Here is a 26,012-nt window from a genome sequence, read left to right as displayed (position 1 = left end):
TTAATGTCTTAGCTTATTGGGGATCCTGAGACAGTTGGGTTGAATGTAGCAAATTCACAATGCACCAGCCTCCAGGGATGGAGACGTGGGAACAGGAAAGGATGCACAGCCCTTCTTTCAGAATTTCAGTCCCTGAAGCTGATAATGAGAGACTCATGAATATGGTTTCATAGGAGAGATGGGATTTATAAACCAGGGGTGAAGTGCAATAGTAGATGAGTTATGTGTGCAGTGTGCTGTTTCTCTCATTAATCTTCAGGAGCCAGGGGACCTCCCGGAGATATGGGAGATACGGCCATCATTTCCAACAAGGGGAAACCTGGCAATCCCGGGCCTCCTGGAGATGATGGGTTCCCAGGAGAGAGAGGTAAATGCTTAAGGTTTTTGGCTTCATCAGATAAGTTGATGTTTTATAGATCATTCAGTGGAGCCAGTATATGAGGCAACTTTCTCTCTAATAAGGAACTAATGAAGGTAATTTCTTAGATAAACTTTCTGGTACCTTCTTTGTATTTCCATACTAAACGTACCTGACATTCATATGTATTTATAGATATGGATATTCCAAATGAGAACTGACATAATATATACATAAATTACTGGTTCCAGGTTTAAAGTGCCTCTGTTTGGGGCATTTGGTATTAAAATGAACAGCACAGAAACTCCTGAGGCATTTTGACTCGCACCTCTCAAACATCAGTGTGTATATGAATCATCTAGGGATCTTGTTTAGGTGCAGATTCTGGATCTATGGGTTTGGAGCCACCAGGGACCCTGTTTTCCTAACAAGTGTCCCCAGAACATGCTGCTTGGTACTCAGCAATATGGCACAGCAAGGATTTTACAGCCATGTTTGTATTTTTGCTCAAGTTCAGAGTTCATTTACATGAGGCTTGGGTTACATCTTGACTTCCTCTTTAGTTAGCTGTTAGGGGAAATGCTTTTATTTCTCAGGTTTGAATTATTCCTTGTAAGATGAGCACTTTGGAGCAAATGCCTGTGTGTTCCCTCTTCTGACACTTGTCCCTGAGTATTCCTGGGTAGTGTCTTTCACAGTGAGGTCACCAAAAACAGAAATCACACAGGTGCAGCTTAGAACAGAAGCCAGTATTCCCAATACCTTTGACTTCATCTTTGCTCGTAGAACCAAGTCATTCAGTATAATTATCAACTAGCTTGAGATTTCATCCAAAGGGTCTGTAACATCTCCAACCTCAACAGGTGATAAAGGAAGTCCAGGAATGCAGGGGGGAAGAGGAGATCCAGGAAGAGATGGACCTCCTGGCCTCCATAGAGGGCAGCCTGGGGGAAATGGTCAGCCTGGACATCCTGGCCCCCCTGGCCCGCCAGGCCCACCTGGACTAAGAGGAATCATTGGTTTTCCGGGGTTTCCAGGTGACCAGGTAAGGAGCCACTTCTTCATGGGGGGAGAAATAAACTCTTGCTGCTCTCAGGATCCCAGCAGGACTCAGAGTTTGCTGATATATTTCACTGTCCTTTACCATTTGTTGGAAGGTAAGAAGTAGTGTGAGGGAAGATTGGAGCTTTCTAGAAAGTACTGAGATTTATGGGAGTGTTCAGTAACTGGCTGTCCTGCTATAGATGGGCAATCATGTGATCTGTATATTCCATCCCAGGTTTAAACAACTCCAAACAGACTTGCCTAATGACTGATGATGTGCTAGAATTCACTGTCCTTTACCATTTGTTGGAAGGTAAGAAGTAGTGTGAGGGAAGATTGGAGCTTTCTAGAAAGTACTGAGATTTATGGGAGTGTTCAGTAACTGGCTGTCCTGCTATAGATGGGCAATCATGTGACCTGTATATTCCATCCCAGGTTTAAACAACTCCATACAGACTTGCCTAATGACTGATGATGTGCTAGAGTAAAAGAGTCATCTGTGGGGCTGCTGAGATGGCTCAAAAGTTAAGAAGAACTGGGCCTCGGTCAAAGAACCTACATGGTAGCTAATAGCCAGCTGTAATTCCAGTTTCTGGGGATCCAACAATTCAATACCCTCTTCTGGCCTCCATGGACATTACACAAACATGGCACATTTCCACACATGTGGGCAAAACACTCATACACATAAAATTTTTTTAAAATTCAAAAACATTTTTTAAAATAATGAATTTTTTTTTAAAGTCATCTGAAAACCTACCCAAATTCTGATTTCTAAGTCTGTCCATCTTTTTGAAGATTTTATAGATTTTACTTTAAATGTGCTTGGTCTTTGTAATCACAGGTAACATATCTCGTGAGAAGCCACAAAACATGACAAATATATTTATATCATATTTCTGAAAGATGTATAAAATCGTTGGCTTTCCATCCTTTGGACTGAAATGATTTTAAAGAACATACAATTTAGTATGTTATAATACAACTTTAAATAGTTTTTCATATCAACTTGTTCATTCAAAATTTAAAATTCAAATTGTCTGCTATAATTGTTCTTTTGTAATCGTGCATAGCGCATGGGGTTCTTCTTGTTGGGATTGATAGCTGTAATTTTGGAGGTGTTTTACCAATTTTATAAAGTAGACATGATTACTAGTATGCTTAGAACATTTTTTCAATTTTATTTACCACTGCCAGTTACTAAAACCAAACTGGTTACAGAAAATTGTGACTGGATCAGATCATGCCTGTGCCATTGTATTGAAAACCAAACTAAGGTCATATTTTTGTTCCACCAAATTTTCAGGGTGAGCCGGGTTTGCCAGGCCCTCCTGGATTCTCAGGTGATGATGGAGCAAGAGGACCTCAAGGTATGGCTTGGAGATGTAATCAACATCTATCAAACTTAGAATCTTGGGAGGGGTGCTGGGGGGGGGTTTATAACATTGTGAGAGAACATCTTTTTGCATGATAAAGTGCATCACATAAATTGAAACACACAAGTGACTCTTAGATTCTTCTAGACATTGAAATGCTGGCGATTCAAAAGGTTCCCATTTTTCACTCAAGTCCAAGGGTACCAAATAGGAAATAGCATGCCTGCAGGCTTGTCATGACTTCCTCTCCAGTGGAAGGTCTAGAGGCAATTCATGTAGTGACCACAGAGTCTCAACTGGTGGCTGGTATAAGGAGCTCAGATTCAGGAATGTGGATCCTGTCAACCTTGGCTCAGAAGCCTGGTATCCCATAGGAAACAATCTCTTTTCTAAGGACTTCCTGAGTTCAGCTATTGGGATTCTAGTTATGAGAATCATAGTGCATAAATTCCTGCCAGGTGGTAATAGTTTATTTAACAATTTCCCAAGCCAGATATAATTTATAATTGAATAATTCTATCCTTAATCAAAGATCAGAAATTTCTTTTTCCCTAAAGGGCCATTCACAATTTTTTAGGGGGGACATATGGTCTCAGTCCCAACTGCTTTGCTGAGATGTGGCAGGAAAGCAGCCACAGACAGTATGTGACCAAAAGCACAGGGTTGTGTTTCAATAAAACTTGATTTATAAAATTGCCGCAGGCTGGATATGGCCCTACAGGCTTTAGCATAGCTTGTGCTCAAAATAATGCTGTCTTGTTAACATAACTGACATTCTCCTTCTATCAGGATTTAGGGACACTAAAATATAAAGATAATCCAAGGTTTAAAAAATGTCCTTTAAAAAAGGGAGCTTTGGTCTAGAGAGATGGTTCAGCAGTTAAGAACACTGGTTGCTCTTGCAGAGGACCCAGGTTCTGTTCCAAGCACCCACAGAGCAGCTAACAACCATCCCTAACTCCAGTTTCAGGGGATCTGACACCCTCCTCTGACCTCCATGGGCATTGCATGACATGGGTGCACTTACATACATGTAGGTAATACACTCATACACATAAATTAAAATAAAAATAATAAATAAAAGTTTAAAAAAGGAGCTTTTGTTAACCTTTTATTTTGACAAACAAGCAAATAAAGTCATTATATCTTAAATGTTTCCATAAAGCTTTTAATAGTTTATCCTGTTATATCATAGGATTAATACTTCTATTTAAATCTACTTTAAAATAACTAATTGTTTTAACCTTAACCTTAAGTTCACTATCTGAGAATTCAGTTATGATAGCCAGTTATATATTAATTTTATACAAATTAAAGTAACCAAGTTTAGAATCTAAGGTACTAATTAACAAGCCACCTTAAATCTTTTTCCATTCATGATCATGCTTTCTGAGAGACACTGTATGAATAATTTGACAATTGCTTTAGGAAAATGTGGTCTGTGCATGCTTATTTACCCAGCAAGAATAGTCTAGACCTCGTCCTCATAACAAGGGAGCTTTTCATCTTTGATTTTAATGTCTGGCAGCTTCTGTGTTCAGAGCTCATTCTTCTTCTGCTTTCCCATGGATTTGCTAGGGACTATCTGTCCATCACACAGCACAGAGCTTCCACTTCCTTCATCCTTGTGTTGAGCCATGTTTGGAAGGATTTGAAATACACTGAAGATGCTGAGAATAAAAGAAATTTCACGGTGTCCACAAATAGGAGATGCGGTTCTGCCAGTTCACACAACTAACAGGACCTAGCCGTTGGCACCTCTGACGTCTCACCTTTCGCCATCTTCTGTTTGGTTTTCAACCACCTGGCTTCATCATTCTCTATTCAGTATCTTTCCTGAGTCTTTCTGGATATGATTGGATGGCACTCCAACACAGTGGGCATCAGTGCAGTCATGATAATCCTCTTTCCCAACCATCAAGGATCCCCACTTTTTAAAGTTATGACTTGGGATGGATCGGATTCCTATCCCCCGAGCAATTAGCCATGAGATGAGCAGAGTCAAGTGGAGCATCCCTCTTCCAAGGCATGGCCTCTCAGAGGTGAATGTCAATAGGCCAGTGCTGTACATCATGCCTGTTCTAGGAAACCTTGATCTCTTGTCTACTCCCTCCCACTCGCTCTAGCTATGAAGGTCTCTGTTTCTACAGACACATGCAGTACTGTTGGACAGCTTTGTGGGACCCTTAGAGCCATTGTCCCCAGTGGCCGTTGAGTGTGTCATGTCTTGTCCAGTCTTCTCTACTACACACCTTTGTGTACTAGCTAATGCTCTCATCACTATAAGAAAATATCTGACAGAAGCAACCTAAGGAAAGAAAGATTTGTTTTGGCTGGCAGTTTAAGAAAAATACAGTCATTCACAGAAGGAAGGCGTGTTGATGGGAGGATGAGGCTGGTCACAGTGCGTGAGCTGGGGCGCCGCTGGCTTCTTCCTTCTTCTCTTTTCATTTAGTCCGGGACCCGTGAAAGGCTGCCACCTACATTCTCCTTCTCCATTCAAACCCCTCAGTAAACACTCACAGACACACTCAAGTGTGTCTCCTCAGTGACTCTACATCCAGGCAAGTTAACAATGAAGACTGACCTTTGTGGTTTTATTTTTATAATAATGTAGAATAAAGCTTCCTTGTAAGAGATCTTTCTTTCCTTTTTATTGAACTTTTGAAAATTTCATACATTATATTTAGACCCCCTCTGCTCTCTGTACCCCTCTTATAGCACCTCCACAGGATTTCATGGACTTTGTCAAATATATTAAGGCCTATCAAGTCAAGTTTGTGTCCTCAAATATCCTTTGATATGCATCCATCCACTGGAGACTGGTTAACCCATCCAGTGTCATGCCCTTAAAGAAAACCACTCCCTCTCCTAGCACGTATTGGTTGCTAATAGTTCCTCAGATAAGGGTGGTGCTTTTTACCCACTTTCCCACTTCTGTGCTATGATTTTGTCTGGCTTGAGCTTGAGTGAGTCTTGTGCATGTTGTCACCATTGCTGTGAGTTCATATGAGTAACTTCCCAGGTGTCTGGAAAACTCTGTTTCCTTGTGGTCCTCCATGACCTCTGGCTCTTACAATCTTGCTGCCCCCTCGTCTGCAGTGGGCCCTGAGCCTTGGGCGGCAGAGGTTTGATATAGGTGTCCTATTCAGGGCTAGGCACTGGCAGTCTCTTATTCTCTGCTGTTTGACCAGATTTGGCTTTCTGGATTAATCAACATCTGTTGCATGAAGAAGCTTCACTGATGAGAACTGAGAAATCATTAATACTTTTTGCATCCCCAGGTCCACACTGTTTCCTGAGCCTTAGGTGTAAAGATTGCATCGTAGATGTGTCACTTAGGAATGGGCACATCACAGACACTTATCTCTGCATTTGACTAGTTCCAGTTGTGGAACTTTGTAAGGGTCTCCACTTGCTTCAAAATGAAGCTTCTTTGATGAGTGGTGAGAGTACACCTGTCCGTAAATATAAAAAGACATACTTAGAATACAGTAAGAAATTGGGTTGGTCTAGGTATATGACAAAAGTGGGTTTTTCTCTAGGATCTATGACTTTTGTAGTCATGTTGTTGCCCGAGTTCTCTTAGGTCCCTGCTCCTGGTGCTATTAGACAAACCATATAACACATCAATATCTGAAGTTTTCATAGTTTATATTCAAAGCAAGGAAATAGAGTAACTTAGAAAGGTGAACACCTGGCACCCCGTTGTGCACTGTGGCTCAGTGGCCCACAATTCCAGATTGCCTCTGCGCCCTGCCCACAGTCTCCATTAGCTTTCATCCATGCCTTGTGGGCCTGTGGTCTTGCCCCGGGTTGGTAAATGGCCCCTCTTGCATCCACGTGGGTGAGACACCAGGGCCATTTTTTTGCCAGGCCACTCACTGCCAAGATGGCGCCAATGCACCTCGCACCTCCCTCATGGCTAACTCTCTGCAGCCAATTCTCTGCAGCAGGCCCCGCTACTTGGAGGAACATGTACCCCTTGGGATACACATGTGAATTGGCTGTGTTTACAATGCCACACATGAGTTCCCTACAATTGAGCCGGCCTTAACTCCAATTAGAAAGCTGTTGATCACCCCACCCCCACCCCAATAAATGCTACAACTGTACCAGTAGGGCTTGTTTGTTGGGATGGTCGTTGTAGTTCATAGACTTTACAACTGGATGGGATCATTGATTGTTTTTTCCATTGGCAATTTCATAGTATCTTCTATGAGATACTGAGAGAGCTGGTCTTCAGGGAGGAGGCTTCCCCAACAGTTCTCATTCAATTGCTCCAAGTCCTGTGTCCTAATAGGGTCTGTATTAGTTACTTTTCTGTTACTGTGATAAACACCATGACCAAGGCAAATTATAAAAGGAAGAGTTTATTTGGCTTACAGTTCCAGAGAGTGCATGATGGCTAGAAAGGCATGGAGGCAGGTGGCTGGAGCAGACAGCAGGGCACTCCCATCTTCAAGAAGGCACAGGAAGCAGAGAGGGACTGGACATCTGGCAAGGCTAAAGAGCTCTCAAAGCCCATCCCAGTGATGTACTTCCATACCTTCTAAAGCCTCCCAAAACAGTGCCACCAGCTAAGGACAAAATGTTCAAATACTGGTGGCCTATGAGGGACATTCTTATTCAAACCACCACACGGTCTTATCTTCAAGTTCTGGGAGGCAATCAAGACAGGATATACTTCGAACACAGGACTTGAAGTAATGGAGCTGGAGCTGACATGGACGCCTCCTCCCTGAAGACTAGCTCTCATCATTTTAGAGAACACTATGTAAAATGCTAAGGGAGAAAAATCGATCCGTGGTTCAACCCCAGCTTTGCGGCCTAATAACCACAACAATGACCAGCACAGGAAACTGTACCAGTGCAGAAATCTTAAAGTCGTTTTAATTTGCATTTCCCTTTACTAAGGACATTGAACATTTTTAGAGGTATTTTTTAGCTATTTTATTTCTTCTTTGAGAACTCTGTTCAGATCCATGGCCTATTTTTTTAATTGGATCATTTGTTTTCTTTTTAAATTTTATTTATTATTTTGTATGTTATGTGTATGAGCATATTGCCTGCAGGTATATAAATGCACACACGTTTAGTACCCATGGAGATTAGAAGAGGGGATCAGATTCCCTGGAACTGGAGTTACAGATGGTTTTTAGCCACCATGTGGGTGCTGGGAACCAACACAGATCCTGTGCAAGAGCAGCCAGGGCTCTTAACCACTGGGCCGTATTTCCAGCCCCTGATTTGTTTTCTTGATTGTCTTTTGAGTTTTTTTGTACATTCTGGAATTTAATCCTCTGTCAGATGTATATCTGGTAAAGATTTTCTCCCACTCTCTTCACTTGATTGGTTGTTTCCTTTGTTATACAGAAGTTTTTTAGTTTAATGAGGTCCCATTTGTCAATTGTTGGCCTTAATTCCCGTGCAACTGAAGTTTGATTTTTAAGGTCTTTTCCAACATTTATCTTAGAGGGTACTGCCCGTGTTTTATTCTGACAGTTTTAGGATTTCAGGTTTCACATTGAGTCTTTTGATCCATTTGGAGTTGATGTTTGTGCAGGGCAATGGATATGGGTCTAATTTTATTCTTCTACAGGTGGAGATCTAGTTCTGGCAGCACCATTTGTTGAAGACGCTGTCCTTCTTCCAGTGTGTGCTCTTGGCTCTTTTGTCATACCCATATCAGGTGGCTGAAATTGCCTGTACTCACGTATGTGTCTTCTCTTTTGTTCCATTGATCTACATGTCTGTTTGTGTGCGATTACCATGCTGTTTTTATGAATATAACTCTGGAATATAATTTGAAATCTGGTGTGGTAATCCCCCCAGCATTACTCTGTGCTCAGGAGTGCTTTGGCTATCCAGGGTCTTTTATGAGTCCATATGATTTTTAGGACTTTTTTCCATTTTTGTGGAAAATGTCATGGGAATTTTGATTGGGATTGCATTGAATCTGTGAATTGCTTTTAGTAGGATGGCCATTTTCACAATATTAATTATACCAATCCATGAGCATGGGAGGTATTTCCATCTCTTTATGTCCTCCTCAATCTTTCTTTGTTTTATTTATTATTTTTATTTTATGTGTATGAGTGTATTGCCTGCATGTAGGTAGGAGCACTGTGTCGTGCAATGCCTGCGAAGGTGAGAAGAGAGCATCAGATCCCCTGGAACTGGAATTAGGGACAGTTGTTAGCTGCCATGTGGATGCAAGGAATTGAACACAGATCCTCTACAAGAATAGCCAGTGCTCTTTACCACTGAGCCATTTCTCCAGCTCCATATATAGATTTTTTTTTTTTTTTAGGTATTCCTTTATAATGTTCTAGATCTTTTTGGAGTCTGTTGTGACCTTTTGTCTCTGATTTTGTTGATGTGGATTTGCTCTTTCTTTTCATCATCTGAGCTAAGGGTCTATCTTGTTTATCTTTTCAAAGAACCAGCTCTTCAATTCATTGATTCTTTGTATTGTTTTCTTTGTTCTTATTTCATTGATTTCTGCTTTGATTTTTATTATTTCTTCTTGTCTGCTGGGTTTGGATTGGTTTATTCTTCCAGATTCTCAAGTTATACAATTAAATAATTTGTACTCTTTCTGATTTTTCGATGTAGGCACATAGAGCTATAAACTTCCCTCTTTGGATTACTTTTAATGTGTCCCAAAGGTTTTGCTGTGTTCTGTTTTAATTTAGTTCCAAGAATATTTTTATTTCTTTCTTGATTTCTTCTTTAACCCATTCATCATTCAGGAGTGTGTTGTTTAATCTCCAGGAGCTAATGTAGTAACTAGGGCTTCTTTCAGTGTTGATTTTAAGCTTTATTGCATTGTAATCTGATAGAATACATGAAATTATTTCAATTTTTTTACTTGCTGAGGATGGTTTTGTGCTCAGTACGTGCTCTATTTTAGAGAAACTTCCATGGGTTGCTGTGTAGAATATGTATTCTTTGGTGCTTGGGTAGTATGCTGGTTTGAATGAGGATGTCCTTGTAAGAGACCTTGAAATGCCATCACAGAGGCTGAAACAATGACAAATTCTGTCTTTGCTTCTAAAATACAAGGGTAGAGTTACCCAGGGTCATATAATTTCTTGAAAATAAAGCCAAATTTGAAAAATTTTAAAGGACTTAAAAATACACTTTGGGGCTGGAGAGATGACTCAGCTGTTAAGAGCACTGACTACTCTTGCAGAGGACCCAGGTTCAGTTCCCAGCACCCACATGGTAGCTCACAGCCATCTGTAACTTCAGTTCCAGGGGATCTGATACCCTCTCCTGGCATCTGTGGGCACTGCACACACATGGCATACTTAACATATATGCACACAAAATACTCACACACATAAAATAAAAACAAATTTTAAAATACTTATCAAAATATACAGTTGCTTATGTTTGTTATGGACTATAAAAGTGTGTGCATTGTGTTTAAGTATACCTTGAATCTATATTTGTCTTTTTTTGGGAACACAAGTAGTTTTGAAAATGCTTCCTTTGGAATACATGAAGATAGATTGAGACAAATATCATGACACTTGCTGTAACTAAAATTCTATCTGGAGGGGATAAACAGTGTCCACTCCCTCCTCCCTTGGTCTCTACAATAAACAAAGGTTATGATTTTGCCAAACTACAGTCTGGAAAACCAGTGAGTTTATTGCACTTACTTACAGAGCAGTGGGTGAAAGTTTACTTACAGGAATGTGGATGCTCCCTTCCTAAGGCACGGATGCTCCCTTCCAAGCATGGATGGTGACTTCCCCACAGCCATCCAAAATGGCAAGAGAGGACCCCCTCTGCTTCCTCAGCTTATGTACCTTTAGCCCCTCCCCCTTGTGCAGCTAGGGCTGACTGGTTGGTTGGGAGGTGTGGCTGACTCTCCCTGCCCTTCCTTTCTTGCGGAGCGTAACAGTCAACAAGCTCAGCTGTGATAATCTTAGGCAAGCAGGTGCAACCAAGCTTGGGAAGATGGCATCTTCCATGGTCTGTCTGTTGGTGGACAGTCCTGCGCAACAGTTACTAAGTCACTCGTATAAGATCATATGAAATTTTCTTAAATAATTTTCTCTGTATTTCATCACTTACAGGAAACAAAGGTGACCCTGCCAGTCAGTGTGGTCCACCTGGTCCAAAGGGTGAGCCAGGTAGCCCTGGATGTCAAGGTATAACTCCATGCATTTCAGTCAGTGCTGCAGTATATCCCCTGCTTGGGATCAATAAGACAACACCGAGTGGAACTGACATTTGATTTGATCAGAGAACAGGCATAGACATAAGTTCATTTTGAGTGTTGGAATGAATACCACCCCCATGGGTTTGTAAATACAGAGCCCTATATTTCATTTGAAGACTCAGCCATTGATTGCCAACATAAACTACAGGTTTATACTATAAATTTGAATTAAAGTCGTACATATAAGTAAGCATATGGGAATATAGTCGTTCTCTCTAGTAACAACAGAAATGTAATTTAAAGTGTACTAGTCAGGGCTCCCTGGAGGAACAGAACCAAGAGAATGAATATGTACTATGAAAAGGGTTTACGAGATTGACTTACATGATAAGGGATGGGTAGTCTAACAACAGCTGTCTGCCGGAGAGGCTGAGAGCCAGGAGCTGCTCAGTCCATGAAGCCCGATGTCTTAGCAGTCCTAGTGTGGCACTGACAGCTAGGATTCCTGGAGAATCCTGCTAGTCTTCAGCCTACACTAGAAAGCCAAAGAAGCTGTGTGTTCTAGTTTGCTTCCTATTGCTGTGATGAACACTCACTCACTAAGGTCAACCTGGGGAGGAAAAGGTTTATTTCGGCTTACAGTCCTTCATCAGGGGAAGCCAGGGCAGGAACTCAGGAGGAACCTGGAGCACAGACCCTGGAGAAACGCTGCTTACTGGCGTGCTCCTCTACCCTGTCCTCAGCCTGATTTCTTATATAACCCAGGACTATCCACCCAGGAGTGACCACCCACAGTGGGGCCCTCCCACATCATTCAAAAACATTTTTTAAAAAAATGCTTCACAGAACATCAGCAAGAAGCAAAAGTGGGTGGGCAAAACAGTGTTGCTTTCCCTTTGACCGCTTCATAGCTGGGCTGCTGCTGGAAGGTGCCACCAACTCCAGGGGTGGATCTTCTCACCTCAATTAAGCATTCCTGAAAATGTCCACACAGAGGTGTGTCTCTTAGTTGAGTCCAGATCTAATCAAATTGACAATCAAGTGGAACCATCACATACCATCGTGTGTGTGTGTGTGTGTGTGTGTCTTTTTGAGACAGGGGTCTCCCTGTAGCCCCAGCTGGCCTGGAACTTACTATGTAGACCAGGCTGGTCTCAAACTCACAGAGATCCACCTGCCTCTGCCTCCCAAGTGCTGGGATCAAAGGCGTGTGCCACCACACCCAGCTACATCCAAAATATTTTATCCTTACTAAATTAGTGAGAAGCATGTGAGGACTGTGAGACCTCTTATCCCACTGGTTGTCAGGATTGATAGGCGGATCTGGCTGGCTAGGCCAGTGTCCCCTTCCTCCCTCTCCACTCTCCGTACATTCCTCCCAAAGCTGCATGCTCAGTTGAAAAGGAAGGAAGACCTTCCTTGACAGAAGAGGATTGCTCTTGGTCAAGGGTGTATGAGTAACCCTGTGCCCCTGCCAGGCCCTAAAATACCAAGAAAACAAGCTGACAATCAAAAAGTCCTCAGTGAAAACATGGCTACTAGTTACGACGCTGTGGGTGGGTGACATGGGGACAGTGGGGGTTGATGCAGTGCCTGCTCCGAACTACACATAACCTATGTCAAGAACCAAATGTTGGGGGCTAGAGAGATGGCTCAGCGGTTAAGAGCACTGGCTGCTCTTGTAGAAGACCAGGGTTCGATTCCCAGCACCCACATGGTGGCTAACAGCTATCAGTAACTCAAGTTCCAAGGAATCCAATGCCCTCTTCTGACATCCATGGACATTGCACAATACGGGTGCACTTATACACATGCAGGCAATACACTCATACACATAAAATAAAAATAATAAAAGAACCAGTGCTGAATGGCCAATTCTAGAAGACTAGAGAGCAGCTGACCTCTTCTCTTCAAGTCACAGTCATGAGAAGGGAACTGTTGTGGGGTTTTTTAAAATTCAGTTTTCTTTTAAATTGAAGAGGCATACTCACCAGGTACCATGTGCAGTTCTGGTGTAGAGCTGGGTGCAGACAGACCAGCTGTGAAGGACACGGCAGGGACAGTGAGAGGAACAAGAACACAAGTCTGGATGATATTAGGGATCATTATTTTGTTGGCTGCCGTAATGTTATTTTGGGAACATAAGATGTTCTTATTTTTCGAACCTACCTCCTAAAGTATTTTGGGATGGAGTTCCACAATGGCCATGATGTGCTTTAAAACTTTTCAGTGTTTAGAAATGTATTTTAAGTAACCCAAAATATCGCACTAGTTGCCTAGAAATTCTACTCCTAGGAATTTTCCTAAAGGAGATAATTTAAAAGAAGAAGATTTGATTTTAAATACATAAAGAAGGGAGACACGTTGGGGACTGTTGGGAGAGTGGGGGTGGGAGTTGGTGGTGGATAGGATCAATGTGTATGTGCATGAGATTGTCAAAGAATAAATAAAAGATAAAAAAGAAGCAAATGTATAAAATAATTATGCATAATAGCAAAATGAATTAGAAACAACTTTATTGGCTAATGGCTGGAGAAAATTAGATTAATTAATTAAATTAATTGGGAGCTGGAGAGATGGCTCAGCAGTTAAGAACACTGGTTGCTCTTGCAGAGGACCCAGGTTTGGTACTCAGCATCCACATGGTAGCCAACAGCTATTCATAACTCCAGTTCCCGGGCATCTGACACCTTCCTCTGACCTCCGAAGGCATTGCAGGACACGGGTGTGCTCACATACATGTAGGCAAAACACTTATCCACATAAAAATAAATAAATATTGATAAAAATATTAAATACGGTATGGTAGTTCATGCCTTTAATTCTAGTGCTCAGGAGGCAGACAGAGGTAGATCTCTTGTGAGTTCTAGGCCAGCCTGGTCTACATAGTGAGTTCCAAGCCAGCCAAGACATCATAGAGAGACTTTGTCTCAAAAAAACAAAAAAAAAACAAAAAACAAAAAAAGAAGATTGAATCAATAAATTTTCAGCTAGTCATTTGAAAATGACAAACTTTGGAAATTGCTTATGGTACAATACTGATTTGTAAAAACAGAAAATAAAAATTGTGGTATTTGCATGTGTGTGCACATATGGAAATTTGTATAAAGATTCAAGGGGGATTATGGCAATTTTGTAACCAAATTTTCCTTGAAGATGCCCTACTTATCAATGGAAAAAAATAAATAATAAGAGAACAGAAAAGAATAGCCAGGGTTGAAGTTGACTGCTTAAGAATCACTGTCTCAAGGAGCTACTGCTCAGACTTGATCTTCTGTTCTCTAGGTGACTTTGGAGACCCTGGAGATAAAGGCTTGCCTGGAGTTGAAGGGCGGAGAGGACCACCCGGAAGACCAGGGCTGCCTGGCTCTTCTGGACCACCAGGGTGTCCAGGTACCTTGCAAGAAAGCCTAGAAACTTCCTGGGCACTCGTGTGACTTGGTGTGCATTCTTCACTTAGATTCAGGCTCAGATAAAACCTCTTCGCCTCCCACTTCCGTGCATCTGGATGGAACGTGCAAACATACCTTTTCCTCACCCCAAACCCTCTGCCACTCTCACTAGGTTGCACTAATTACTTTACCGCAGGTGGCATTGGTAGAGTGTCGGCATTGCACCAGGCACAAAAGGTGGTTGACAGCCCAAGTTCCTTTCTGCCTTCTTCCTAATTTCCCCTGTCAATCTTGATGCTGCCGCCCCTCCCCCTCGGCTTCAGACCTAAAGCAAATATCACATTTACAGCCCAGGGTTTTAAGGATCCTTTTCTGACCAAGTCAGAAAAAAAAAAGGAAAGTTAACAATCATGATTGGCAACTTTAATTATTTGGAAGTATATGTTCTCCTTTTGAAATTATTTTTCTCATTAAATTTAAAAATCTAGGAGGAAAGGGCAATAAGACTATGGCCCTGGTTACTTGTGTGTTAGGAACACAGATGATCTTCCCAGGAAATGTTATTCATGTGTCACTGGGGTGTCTGAAAACTTCCCTCTGTTTTTCAGGTGATCCAGGGATGCCTGGGCTAAAGGGCCATCCAGGAGAAATGGGAGATCCTGGACCAAGAGGCTACCCAGGAGATTCAGGGAGACCAGGTCCTCCTGGAGTAAAAGGTAAATAGAGCAGATTAGCAGAAACCTCCATCTTGCCGAGGGCAAAGTCACAGCCCCTCTCCTGAGATTGTGGCTATGCTTGATGAGGCCAGTCTCTAGAAGTCACCGTCAGTATCTTCTCCTTCCCCCAGAGCTGAAGGCCACACCCATCTTCACTTGCTTCCACTAGGAAAGATCCAGGATCCAGGTGTTTCTATCCTATTTCTGAGGCTGTGTCCAGTGTCTTGTATGGTATGCATATCTACCCTTTATCTCCACTGACAATCAAATTCCCTTAATGTCCTAGATTCTGGATTAGGTACTGGGTGCTGTTTTGAAGAAAATAGACAGGATCCTGCCTTCATGGAGCTATTTCACAAAAGAGATCTCGCCTCTAACACCATAGCCAGTTGGATTAAGTTTCTACACTCTTAGGGCCTTACGATGGGGATTATATTTTCACAAACAAACCCTTGGGAGATACAACACATATCCTAAATCTATATCCAAACCCTAGTACCAGAGATGGTAAGTATTTAACCCTGAGAGTTGGTGAGATGTCTGCTGCTAGTACCCTACTCAGTGGGGAGCGCTGTAAATTTTGCATTTCAAGAAGAGATTCCAGGACAGAGATGTAACTCAGTGGTAGATCACTAACCTAGCACATCCAGTCTCCAGTATTTCCTAAAAAAAGAAGATTTCAGAATTAAGGCATGCTTGTCTGTATTGTTATTATATATAAAAGTAAAAATAAAACATATTTGAAATCAACCTTGAGTTCAGTAATAAATTACTTTCTGGACAGAGCAGAGCTGTTGAGGTGTTGTAGGGATAGGAAGGAACGCTCCCAGAGGTCTTGGAATTACTCATCTAAGTCTGATAAGGGCATCAAGGCCACACGAAATAGGAAGTTCGGCATCCAGGTTGCTAGGTATATTTTAATTAGCAAAACCAGCTTGGTTGTCACTAGGCTTTTTTAGGCATTAGTTATGCTTAAAAATTGAGAAGACTTGCAGAAATGCCTGTTTCTTGAGTTCTGAGAGACCCTCTCAGTACTGCGTGACCTTTGTGTTTATAGTGTACGCTCGGTTGGATGGATATTGAGCGGAAAGCACAGCTTCCAGCCTTGTTGGCTCATTATATTAAATAAAAGCAACCATGAAAAGAAGAAACGTATTTTAACACTATAAACCTTTACATTGAGAGCATTGATTTAAAAGGCAAACATTAAAATATATGTGCACATAAATACATATTTACTAATTGAGATAGTGAAGGGAAGGAAAAGAGGAATCACAGAAAAAAAACGGCCATTTTAATAAAATTCATCTTCTTTGTTAGATGCAGAAACATTTTTCTTGGTTGCATTTTTGGGCTTCTAAAGGTAATAGTGGACTAGTCATTGGTCTGGATATAATATAAGTTAATATAATATGGGGTAACATAATATACTTGCTAGTAACAAATATTCCTGTCCTCGCACTCATCTACTTCTATGTCTTATTAGTTCATTTCTCCTATTTTAGAAAAACACCTTTTTGGTCTTTTTGAGACAGGGTCTCCCTGTAGCCCCAGCTGGCCTGGAACTTACTATGTGGACCAGGCTGGCCTCAAACTCACAGAGCTCCACTTGCCTCTGCCTCCTAAGTGCCGGAATAAAGGCGTGCGCCACCAGGCCCAGCTGTAGAAAAATACTTTTGCTATGTGTACTCTGTGTACACCTCTAGCACAACACCTGCAAGGGGGCCTTTCAAAGCAACAGAACACTGTTTTTAAAAACCAAGACATTTTCATGTCCTGGGTTCCAACTGATATGCAATAAATACTTTGGTTGGTGAATAAACAAAGTTAGCAGTGATGAGACTGAGGGCTTCAGTGTAAACCGCAGGTGAGGGTTAAAGCTTCTCTTCGTAGATCCTGATAACTACACTCTCTCTATCTCCTCTTTTCTTCCTTTTAGCCCACCTGCCTTCAGCTTGTGTACACACACACACACACACACACACACACTAAATGTTAGTAAAATGAAAGAACCTGTTCTTGGAAGAATTGGAAACTAGTTCTGGGATTAATCATTTTATTGTTTTGTAAAAACAAATCCTTCTTTTTTCATCTTTTCCATTCTTTATGCCCCAGGTAGTTTTCAGACAATTTTAGCTTTTCAGCAAGCAGGTAATGTGATATATATTTCTGCAATATGCAGTTCTGCAGAGAGGGAAATTATTCATTTGGAAGTTTCTAGCACACTTGTGTATTTACTGGCAGACAAATAACTTGATGGGAAAAGTTGTGAGGAGAAGCTACGTTCATTTGGGTCATTCTCCATTTTCACCAAAATGCTTAGTAATGTGAAAACCAGGCGTGATAGATTTCAAGTTTCAAACAAAATGATGATATTGCTATTCTAAGATTCTCTCTGATGACCGTGACCATCTCCTGCCTGTCTGACAACCCCTGAAGCCCCTGGGCATCTCTGTTACTTTAATGTTTCTCCAGTCTACAAGGAGCTGGTAAGGGACAGCAACACCACTGTCAACACCACCAAACACAGCAAACATTTTTCATTAATAACTAGTCTCACACTTCACTCTACATATCTTTCCAATTCAGTAAAACAGCAAACATTTTTGAGTTCTTTCATTCCTTTACAATATGTTCCCAATTTGATAAAAAAATAGCAAAGCTGATGTTAGACACTGATTCGTCTTTCCCTCTTGGATTGCTCTGCATTGACCACATAGCTCTATTTAAAAAAAAAAAAAAATAGTAACAATAGAGATGAACTTGGTTCACAATGAAAGTACCTGAAAAGCAATTGCTAATTGCCTCCTAATCCTGTGCATTGAAATAGTGAGTTTGTTAAGAGAAGAGAAAGCAGACCACCCACCGGCTCCTTTCCATCCTGTTCAAACCCTGCCGCAGGGCTGCTTCCCTGCCACTTGGGGACGCTGTTTCACTGCATACAGAGCAGCACATGCTCGAGAAACAGAGAAACAGAACAAAACAAAACAGTGAGATACATTCCTAAAAATTAAAACATCTACAGGATAAATCCATTGTTGCAGTTTGTCATGCTGTTATAAAAATGAACCACATTCTAGCAGAAATACTTTGAACTGAGAAATAAATATTTGAAATATGTTCTAAGTAAGTCAAGGGGACTGATTATCTTGTTTGAACAAACCAGCTGCTGAACTCAGAACTGCTTGCTCTGCCAAAACAGGCCATATGGATTTTGAGCACTGCTTGGGTCCAATCAGATTTAAACTTAAGCTTAGAAATATACTAAATGTGGCTTGATTTCTAGGCCCAGTCTTTTAAGTACATGTATTCTCTGCAAGGAAAATAATCAGTTTATCCATAGCCTGACAATATTATAAAGTATGTGGATTGGGTGGGTATTTTGGCTTGTGGCAAGTAAAAAGGTTCACTTTTGTGTGTCAGGGTCTGTGTGTATATGTTCATGTGTGTGCAGTTGAACATGTGGGGGAGTGTGTGAAGGCCAGCAGTCTTAGATATCTTTCTTAATTCTTCCCCATCTTATTTATTTTTTGAGATGGGGTCTCTCACTGATCTTGGAACACACTGATTTGGCTAGACTAGCTGGTCAATAAACTATCAGGACCTGCCTGACTTAGCTGCTGCCCTTCCCCATCCCCCCATCCTGGGGTTATGGACATGCCCCTCCCCCAAGCTATTACTTTTTATGCGTGTGCTGAGGATCTAAACTCAAGTCTTCATGTGTATGTGGCAAGCACTTCACTGACTGAGTCGTCTCTCCCCCTCCCCCGCCCCAGTCCTAGTCATTCACTTTTAGAAAGCACTTTGAAATGTCTTTTTATCAGGAGCAAAATGCCATACACCATGGAGCTATGAAATGTAGTCTCCAGTTTTCATAACTAGACTCTTCTCCTGTCTGCCACCCCCAGCACTTACCAAACTTGATGTCGATGCTTTTTTGTACTGTCAGGTCAGGGATTATTTCTCTTTGTCTTGTCAGCCCCTGTCAAGAGATAGCTGGAGGGGTGGAGTTCTGTGATTAGTAAACCATATTTATCCTCTTAGTAGGCACTCATGAATTTGCTGGAAAAAATTTAAACCTTGTTTCAAAATCTTTTCTGATAAGGGCTCTCAAAGGTTCTCAACGTTTGCCTGTAGTGCGTCTTTTCTATCAGCTTTAGGGCCAGGGTGGCCATGGCTCACTCTAACTCCCAGTGCTAAACATTCTGCTCAAACAGGGATACACTAGCCACTCTTTTAAAAGTGTAAATGTCACAAGTTCCCTGGGAATGTAGAGCCGCATTTTTCAGGCAACAGAAGTACAACCTTTGTACTTGGAGCGGGAATTCCATCACAGAGTGAGTCAGTCAACACAGATAGAAGGCAAGACGTGCTGGAGTAGAGATGAGATCCACTGACTGGACAACCAGCACGCTGGCCCCTGAGTGCAGCCTGACGCAGCCTTAAATGGTGATTGTTAAGCAGAAGGACTTTCAGAGAGGTGAAAAAAATTCCTCATTACCCAGGAATGCACTTTGTTAGCCTGATTGCCCTTCATCCGCACTCCATATATTTTATGCATGAACGACTTTCTGATTTAGAGATGGGATTGATTGGTAAAAAGCTTTCAGTAAAAGGGAAAAATTACCCTTAAAACCCTACCCAGATGTAACTGCATTCAATTTAGAAAAATAACATTGGGTCAGATAAGGGTCGGCTAGTTCAACAACGACAAGGGGCTGGGCCATGACAGCCCAGGATCTGGATGTGTGGATGTGACAATAGAGAGTTGGCAGAGACTAGAACATTCCTCCTTCAGCCAATTCCACAAGCCATCAATCTTGGTGGTTAACAGTGGAGATCAAAACACATGGAAATAGTGGTCTCACAAAAAGTTTATTATCGTTTCAGATAGATTGCAGTAAATATTCAGACTCGGCAGACGAAGAAGGTCTTTGTATTCTTTTGGTGCAAACTTGAAATACTGGCTCATAAAGTAGGAAAGAGGGCTGGAAAATAAACTAAGCCAGAACTGTGAAAAGTGGTTAGGAAGTAAGAGATTTAGGGAAAGTAAGGGTGCTTTCCCAGTTATTTTCAGTGGAAGACACTACGGTTCATTTGAATCGACATAAAGCTAAGATCTTAAATAGAATGATTTAATGATAAATAAAATGGAACTAATTGTGCCATCTCCCAATAAGAATTCCACAGAGACTTGCTTTATCAAACATGGATGAATTAGCACTCGAATTATTTATTCACAGGTAGATAGCTCTAACTTTTTTTCTCTCTAACTTTTGTAAATCATATTTGACCTACAAACATATTAAATAAAAATGTGACAAACGAGTTAAAAATGGTAGTGTCCTCTCATTGCAGCTTTCTCTCCACTGATCCAATCCACGCTCGTCTTCAGTTTTTATTTGTCACTCGTTCAGTCAACAAGTGTTTGTTCAACACTTAGAGGTGTCAGGAAATAAGCTAAGTGTGGAGATAGAAAGACTTACAGGCCATGACCTTGGACTCTGATTTACCCTTGAGCCAGGAAGGCAGCTGCCCAAAGATGTGACTGTTATACTGCCTGGCACAAGCAATCTACCTAGAGAGCCTTATGGAGGCTCATGAGTAGTGTGAGCCACTTTCTGCGTGTTTAGTCATGTAAGATGAGGCTGTTGTGTGAGAATGCCAATCCGAGTGAGTGGTGGGCTGTGTAGAATGGAGCTTAGTCTTGGGTAAGAAACATCACCTACTGGATAGAAGGTCCAGCCATGAATGAGGAAGGTTCCCAGGCTTAACCAGAGAGAAGCTTCATTCCTAGAACCACTCAGTGAGACAAGTCCAGCTGGTGCTCAGAGGGGATCTCTCTCAAGAGGGGATCTGTGATATTATTTACCTGCCTGCTTTGTCCTGCTCGCCTACCTCCCCTCTGCCTCCGCGACTTTATGCTGATCAATTTAGAAACTCCCATTAAAAAAGGTACTCACTCAAAAAAGCTAAGCACAACCCAGTATCTATTGATGGAAAACCCTAAGGAAAAATTTTCCACTGTCAGTGATTGATGACAACTTAAGTAAGGCCTGGCAGGTAGCTGTCTCCTTAGAAAACTGTAGAATGCCTCTTGGTTAGTTTGATTCAATGTGTACAGACATGAAGCCTGAACTTGGGGTTTGATTTAAGAGATCACCACAGAGTAAGGTTACTTGCTGTAAGAAGGTATCAGAATTGTTCTGAAAGAAGTAGCTTCAGGAAAAGAGCTACAGCTGAACTTGACCTACAGGTCTGTTTCCTAGAGTAATACAGGGCTTAACGTATTAAGGAGGACCATGCTTCCCATAGCCACGGTGTGAACTGTCCTGTTCTTTTACTACATTACTCTGGCTTTATCTGGAAGGAATTGGGACCAGCACACACAGGTGGGAAAGAAAGACTGGCCCTGGGGAGTAAGACGTATGGATTTGCTCCTATCCAAACCCTTCCCTTGTCCCATTAAAGATATATCTGTTGTATTATTTTCTCATTGGAATAGCTTACAATCAGATACAGTAGAACCCAATACGTATCACCATCAAATCAAAGGTCACTTCTTGCACCAAAACGCAGTAATTCTAGACTATATCTAGTCATGATATAGTTATAAGCCAAGCCAAAAAAATATATGTTAAGTCATCTTGTCAGAAAATCTTCACCAAATGAATGTGCTAAATAACTATCAGCCTAGATTCTCACCCAGTGAGGCCCTCCAGACATTAAGATCTATCCATCTTCTTCCCATTGGCTCACCCTCCGCTGGGCTGTACCTAGGACTGTAGACAGGTTGGGAATCAAATAGCTGGTCCGGCCCTTAGGACACAGACCTGTGTTGTGTTTCAGGTCCCTCCGGGTTTCCTGGTCTGAATGGTTTGCATGGTTTGAAGGGTGAGAAAGGAACAAAAGGTGCCTCAGGTAAGACAAATCCATTGGTGAGCTTGCTTCGCTCAGTGGATCTGGAGGAAGTAGTATTTTCCCTGGTATTTCATTGCTTCATGAGAAGTGGGGGAGGGGTTGAAACTGAAAACCTGGCGTAGAGATGCGGTGATGGAAATATTTCTAGTGTTGGGTGTGGTTCAGATTAAAAAAGGCATGTAAGAAAACTTGATGCAGGCGGTCGGCTAAATAGCTTGATGGTTAAGAGTACTGGCTGTTCTTGCAAAAGTCCTGAGTTCGAGTACCAGCACCCACATGGAGACTAACAACCATCTGTAAATCCAGTTTCAGGGGATCTGATGCCCTCTTCTAACCTCCACAGACATTGCATGACATGGGTACACTTATATACATGCAGGCAATACACTCATACACATAAACTTGAAGCAAAGAAGGAATGGAGTAAATAGTGCTTTGCATTGGTATTGCTGAGGACTATCTGCCCAGTGCTCAGAATTCTTGCTTAAATGGGGCCAGATTTCAAGATGTGATGAAAACAGTTTTTTAAAATGTATGTTGTTTTAGGTATAGCAGTGGCTTATAAAATCATGTTAATCCAACTAGTACCACTGGCACCCTTTCCCTCAAATGTCAAGAAAAATTATGTGAACAACTTGCCATTATTTTTTATAGCATGGACAGGTTAGTCTTGAACCCCTATGCTTAAGCTTGTCCCATTAAAGGCATATCTGTTGTATTATTTTCACATTAGAATAGCTTACAATCAGACACAGTAGAACTCAATACATAAATCTGAACCACTGTGAGAAAAAGGATTGTCCTGCTAGGTCTGACTTTGCTGTTAGAGAGACATGAAGTTTTATAGATTTTGGAAGATCAGAAAGTAACCTAGGTCACTTAAAATGTGTTCGTTGGCTCTTTCAATGGGTCTGATAAATGTGTACTCCTTCCAACAACCAAAGCTAGTCTCTTCTTTCAACAGGAAGTGCCAGAATATGGTAGTTCACCTTATAGGCCAATCTCTACTCAAATGTCCAAGCAATGTGTTCACAATTATTCATGGTTGCATCTCATTTGTTTTTATCCATTACAAAGGTTGGAGGTTAATGTTGTCACTAAGCAATTGTTTCTTAAAATCTAGGAAATAATTTTAAAAGAAATCAAACCTGTGGTTGATCAGTGTAATGGGTCATAAGTGAGAAGCGGGGACTCAGGAATAGACATCATCACAGCCCTGATTTGATCTCAGAAGAATCAGCCACTTTCTCCACCAAGTTCCTCGGTGGGGGGTCTCAGGTTCTGTGATGGGGATAAATAAGGAGATACAATATTGATGCTGTTTTCCCCATTAAGGTATGCATGAAATGGGCCCACCAGGGCCAGTGGGAATGCCTGGGCTAAAGGGTGAGACAGGTGACCCTGGGAGCCCAGGAATTTCTCCTCCAGGCCTTTCTGGAGAAAAAGGCCTCCCAGGACCCCCAGGTAAGAAGCAGCTTTGCTCTTTCCTCAACAAGTAATTCAAAATCTTCCAGATGTAATGGAGCTAACGTGTGAACACATGCTTCCACAGGGAGACCAGGACTACCTGGTCCTGTGGGTGCTCCAGGAAGGCCTGCCAAGGGTGACATTCCTGATTCAGGTCCACCTGGAGACTTGGGACTTCCTGGCCCTGATGGCCCAAGAGGTATGATGGCATCATAGCAAAGGATGACACTGGTCCCTTCCTTAGATACTGTCAGCAAGGTATGGCTGTGATTAGAGAGTCACAGAGATGCCTAAGTAGCTCTCAATTTGGGAGATGGATAAGTGAGAGCCACCTGATTGAGAAGGAGAATGGGTAGCAGTAGGCTCCCAGGGCCAGACCAGCACATAGGCCTCCTTTTCCTAACCTACCCCCATCTATCAGACTACCTCTGATCAAGCACAACAAAAGGTGGGCAAACATTTCCCATCACCAGCTTGATGCTGTTGCTAGAAGCATTCTTCCTCTTCCCCAGCGCCTGTCACTGGCCCAGAGGCACAGGACTCAGGCCTGTCACATCCACAGAAAGTCTCTATGTGGGCTGCCAACAGTGTGAGTTGCTCCTGCAAGGACAAGATTATTAACAGCTAGCAAAGCCAGGGTAGACCAGATCTGATGCAGGAGTCAGGAGAAGAATATGGCTTGGTGGCATTCACATTGCTCTTAGAACTCTTATTGTGTGGAGACACAATAAGAACTGCCATCTTGGATTTTTAGAACTTGAGTAAGAGTAGAATTGTACAGAATAAAGTAAAAGCAATAAAAATGTTCTAGGAAGTATAGAAGTTAAGAAGAAATAAACTTGGGGTTGGTCTATTTCCCTGTAGAGATACTTTTTTGTTTGTTTTTGAGACAGGGTCTCGCTATGTGCTTCCGGCTAGTCTGGAATTTGCTATGTAGACAGGATAGCCTTGAACTCACAGAGCTCTATCTGCCTCTTTCTCTCAAGTAAAAGTGCTGGGATTGAAGGGATGCTCTACCATGACTGCTAGGTACTTATTTTTAAATAAAATTATACATCTGAGTACATGTTTATTTCTCATTAGCTATAGTCTCAAAATCTTACCCATTCATCTCTCCATCCACCCACCCACCCATCCATCCAGCAATCCATCCATCCACTCTGTATATCCCTTGTGTGCAAGTGATTACATTTCCTTCCTTAAGAAGCTTTTAGGCAACCATTGTCTTTGCTTCTTCTGTTTGTTAGGAGCACCTGGGCCTCCAGGCCCTGCTGGGAGTATCGACCTTCTGAAAGGGGATCCAGGTGACTATGGTCTGCCAGGGCCACCAGGCACCCGAGGCCCACCAGGCCCTCCAGGGTGTCAGGGTGTTCCAGGATGTGATGGAAAAGATGGCCAGAAAGGTATGAGTGTAGGCTGTTCCATGGTGTGTGAAGACTTACCTTACTTTGAGGTTCTAGGGTGCCATCTTCCTTCCTGTGGTGACATTCCTCTTGTGAAAATAGTGATGACAGTTCTAAAATGACCTGGCTTCTTCTAAAGAGCACTCAAGTTGGAGTATACATTGCTCAGGTAAAAGAAAGGCACCCAGGGGCTAGGGATTGAGCTCAGTTCATAGAATGTTTGCCTAGGATGTATAAAGCCCTGGGTCCCGTCTCCTAGCACTTCATAAACTGGGTGGTGGGCATGCATACTTGTAATCTTAGTACTTGGGAGGTGGAGGCAGGAGGATCAGGAGTTCAAGGTAATCCTTGGTTATACAGTGAGTTTGAGGTCAGCCTGGGATATAGGAAAACCTGTCTCAAAACAACAAACAAATAAACAAAGGAAAAGAAAGAATCTCTGGACCAGAACTGAGTAATAGAAACATAAGGTAACTTGCACGCATAATTGAAAATGTAGAAGCCACATTTAAACAGTGAAAAGTAGATGGGAACGGTGGCCTGTACCTGTAATCACAGCACATGGGAGGCTGACACGTGAGAACTGCTGTGAGTCCAGGCTAGCTCGGGCTATGTGGCGAGTTCCAGGCCAACTTAGGCTACAGAGTGGAAATACATCTCAAAAACATTCACTCCCCTACCCAATTTAAAAAGAAAAAATAAACAAATGAAATTGACTTTCCTACCTTTTTTATTCAAATATTATTATTTTAACAAATAATCAATATAAAACTACCAAGGAGATACCACAGCTTATTGTGAAAAGCCTAGTGTCTTTCACCAGTACGCCACGCCTCCTTCCTGCCACTAAAACCCAGTATTTCAAAGTTATCACAGCCCAGTCCAGTGTGGACTACACCACATTTTATGTGCTCAGTGGCCATATGTAGTTGGTAGCCTTTTCTGTCACAATTTTAAAGAATAATTAGATTCCTAGAACTAACTTTTTTGTTGAAAAATTACTGTTTTAACTCCCTTATTTTTTATTTTTAATTTTATTGAATTTTTATACATTTCATACAATACATCTTGAACATATTTAGACTCCCTCCCCTCTCTGCACTCCTCTGCTAGACCCCCGCTGAATTTCATGCATTATGTCATCTATGTTAAGGCT

At 41.8% G+C, this 26,012-nt stretch overlaps 1 protein-coding gene across 1 annotated transcript in view; it reads left to right on the top strand.

Annotated features, from left to right (window-relative positions):
* The window catches only part of Col4a4 (collagen type IV alpha 4 chain), a 158,322-nt gene that overhangs the window by 104,834 nt on the left and 27,476 nt on the right, over window positions 1-26,012 (top strand). The window contains exons 30-39 of the mRNA XM_029560007.1: window positions 260-367; window positions 1,222-1,403; window positions 2,709-2,772; window positions 10,872-10,946; window positions 14,243-14,350; window positions 14,958-15,065; window positions 21,915-21,986; window positions 23,322-23,450; window positions 23,539-23,652; window positions 24,701-24,856. Coding sequence (XP_029415867.1) covers window positions 260-367; window positions 1,222-1,403; window positions 2,709-2,772; window positions 10,872-10,946; window positions 14,243-14,350; window positions 14,958-15,065; window positions 21,915-21,986; window positions 23,322-23,450; window positions 23,539-23,652; window positions 24,701-24,856 — 1,116 coding nt within the window. The remainder of the gene's footprint in view (window positions 1-259; window positions 368-1,221; window positions 1,404-2,708; window positions 2,773-10,871; window positions 10,947-14,242; window positions 14,351-14,957; window positions 15,066-21,914; window positions 21,987-23,321; window positions 23,451-23,538; window positions 23,653-24,700; window positions 24,857-26,012) is intronic.

Source organism: Nannospalax galili, unplaced genomic scaffold, assembly GCF_000622305.1.
Source record: "Nannospalax galili isolate Female #2095 unplaced genomic scaffold, S.galili_v1.0 scaffold127, whole genome shotgun sequence".
In the NCBI taxonomy this organism is placed as follows: Eukaryota; Metazoa; Chordata; class Mammalia; order Rodentia; family Spalacidae; genus Nannospalax; species Nannospalax galili.
Note: the sequence above shows the minus strand (reverse complement) of the source record. Positions and strands in the feature narration are given on the sequence as shown.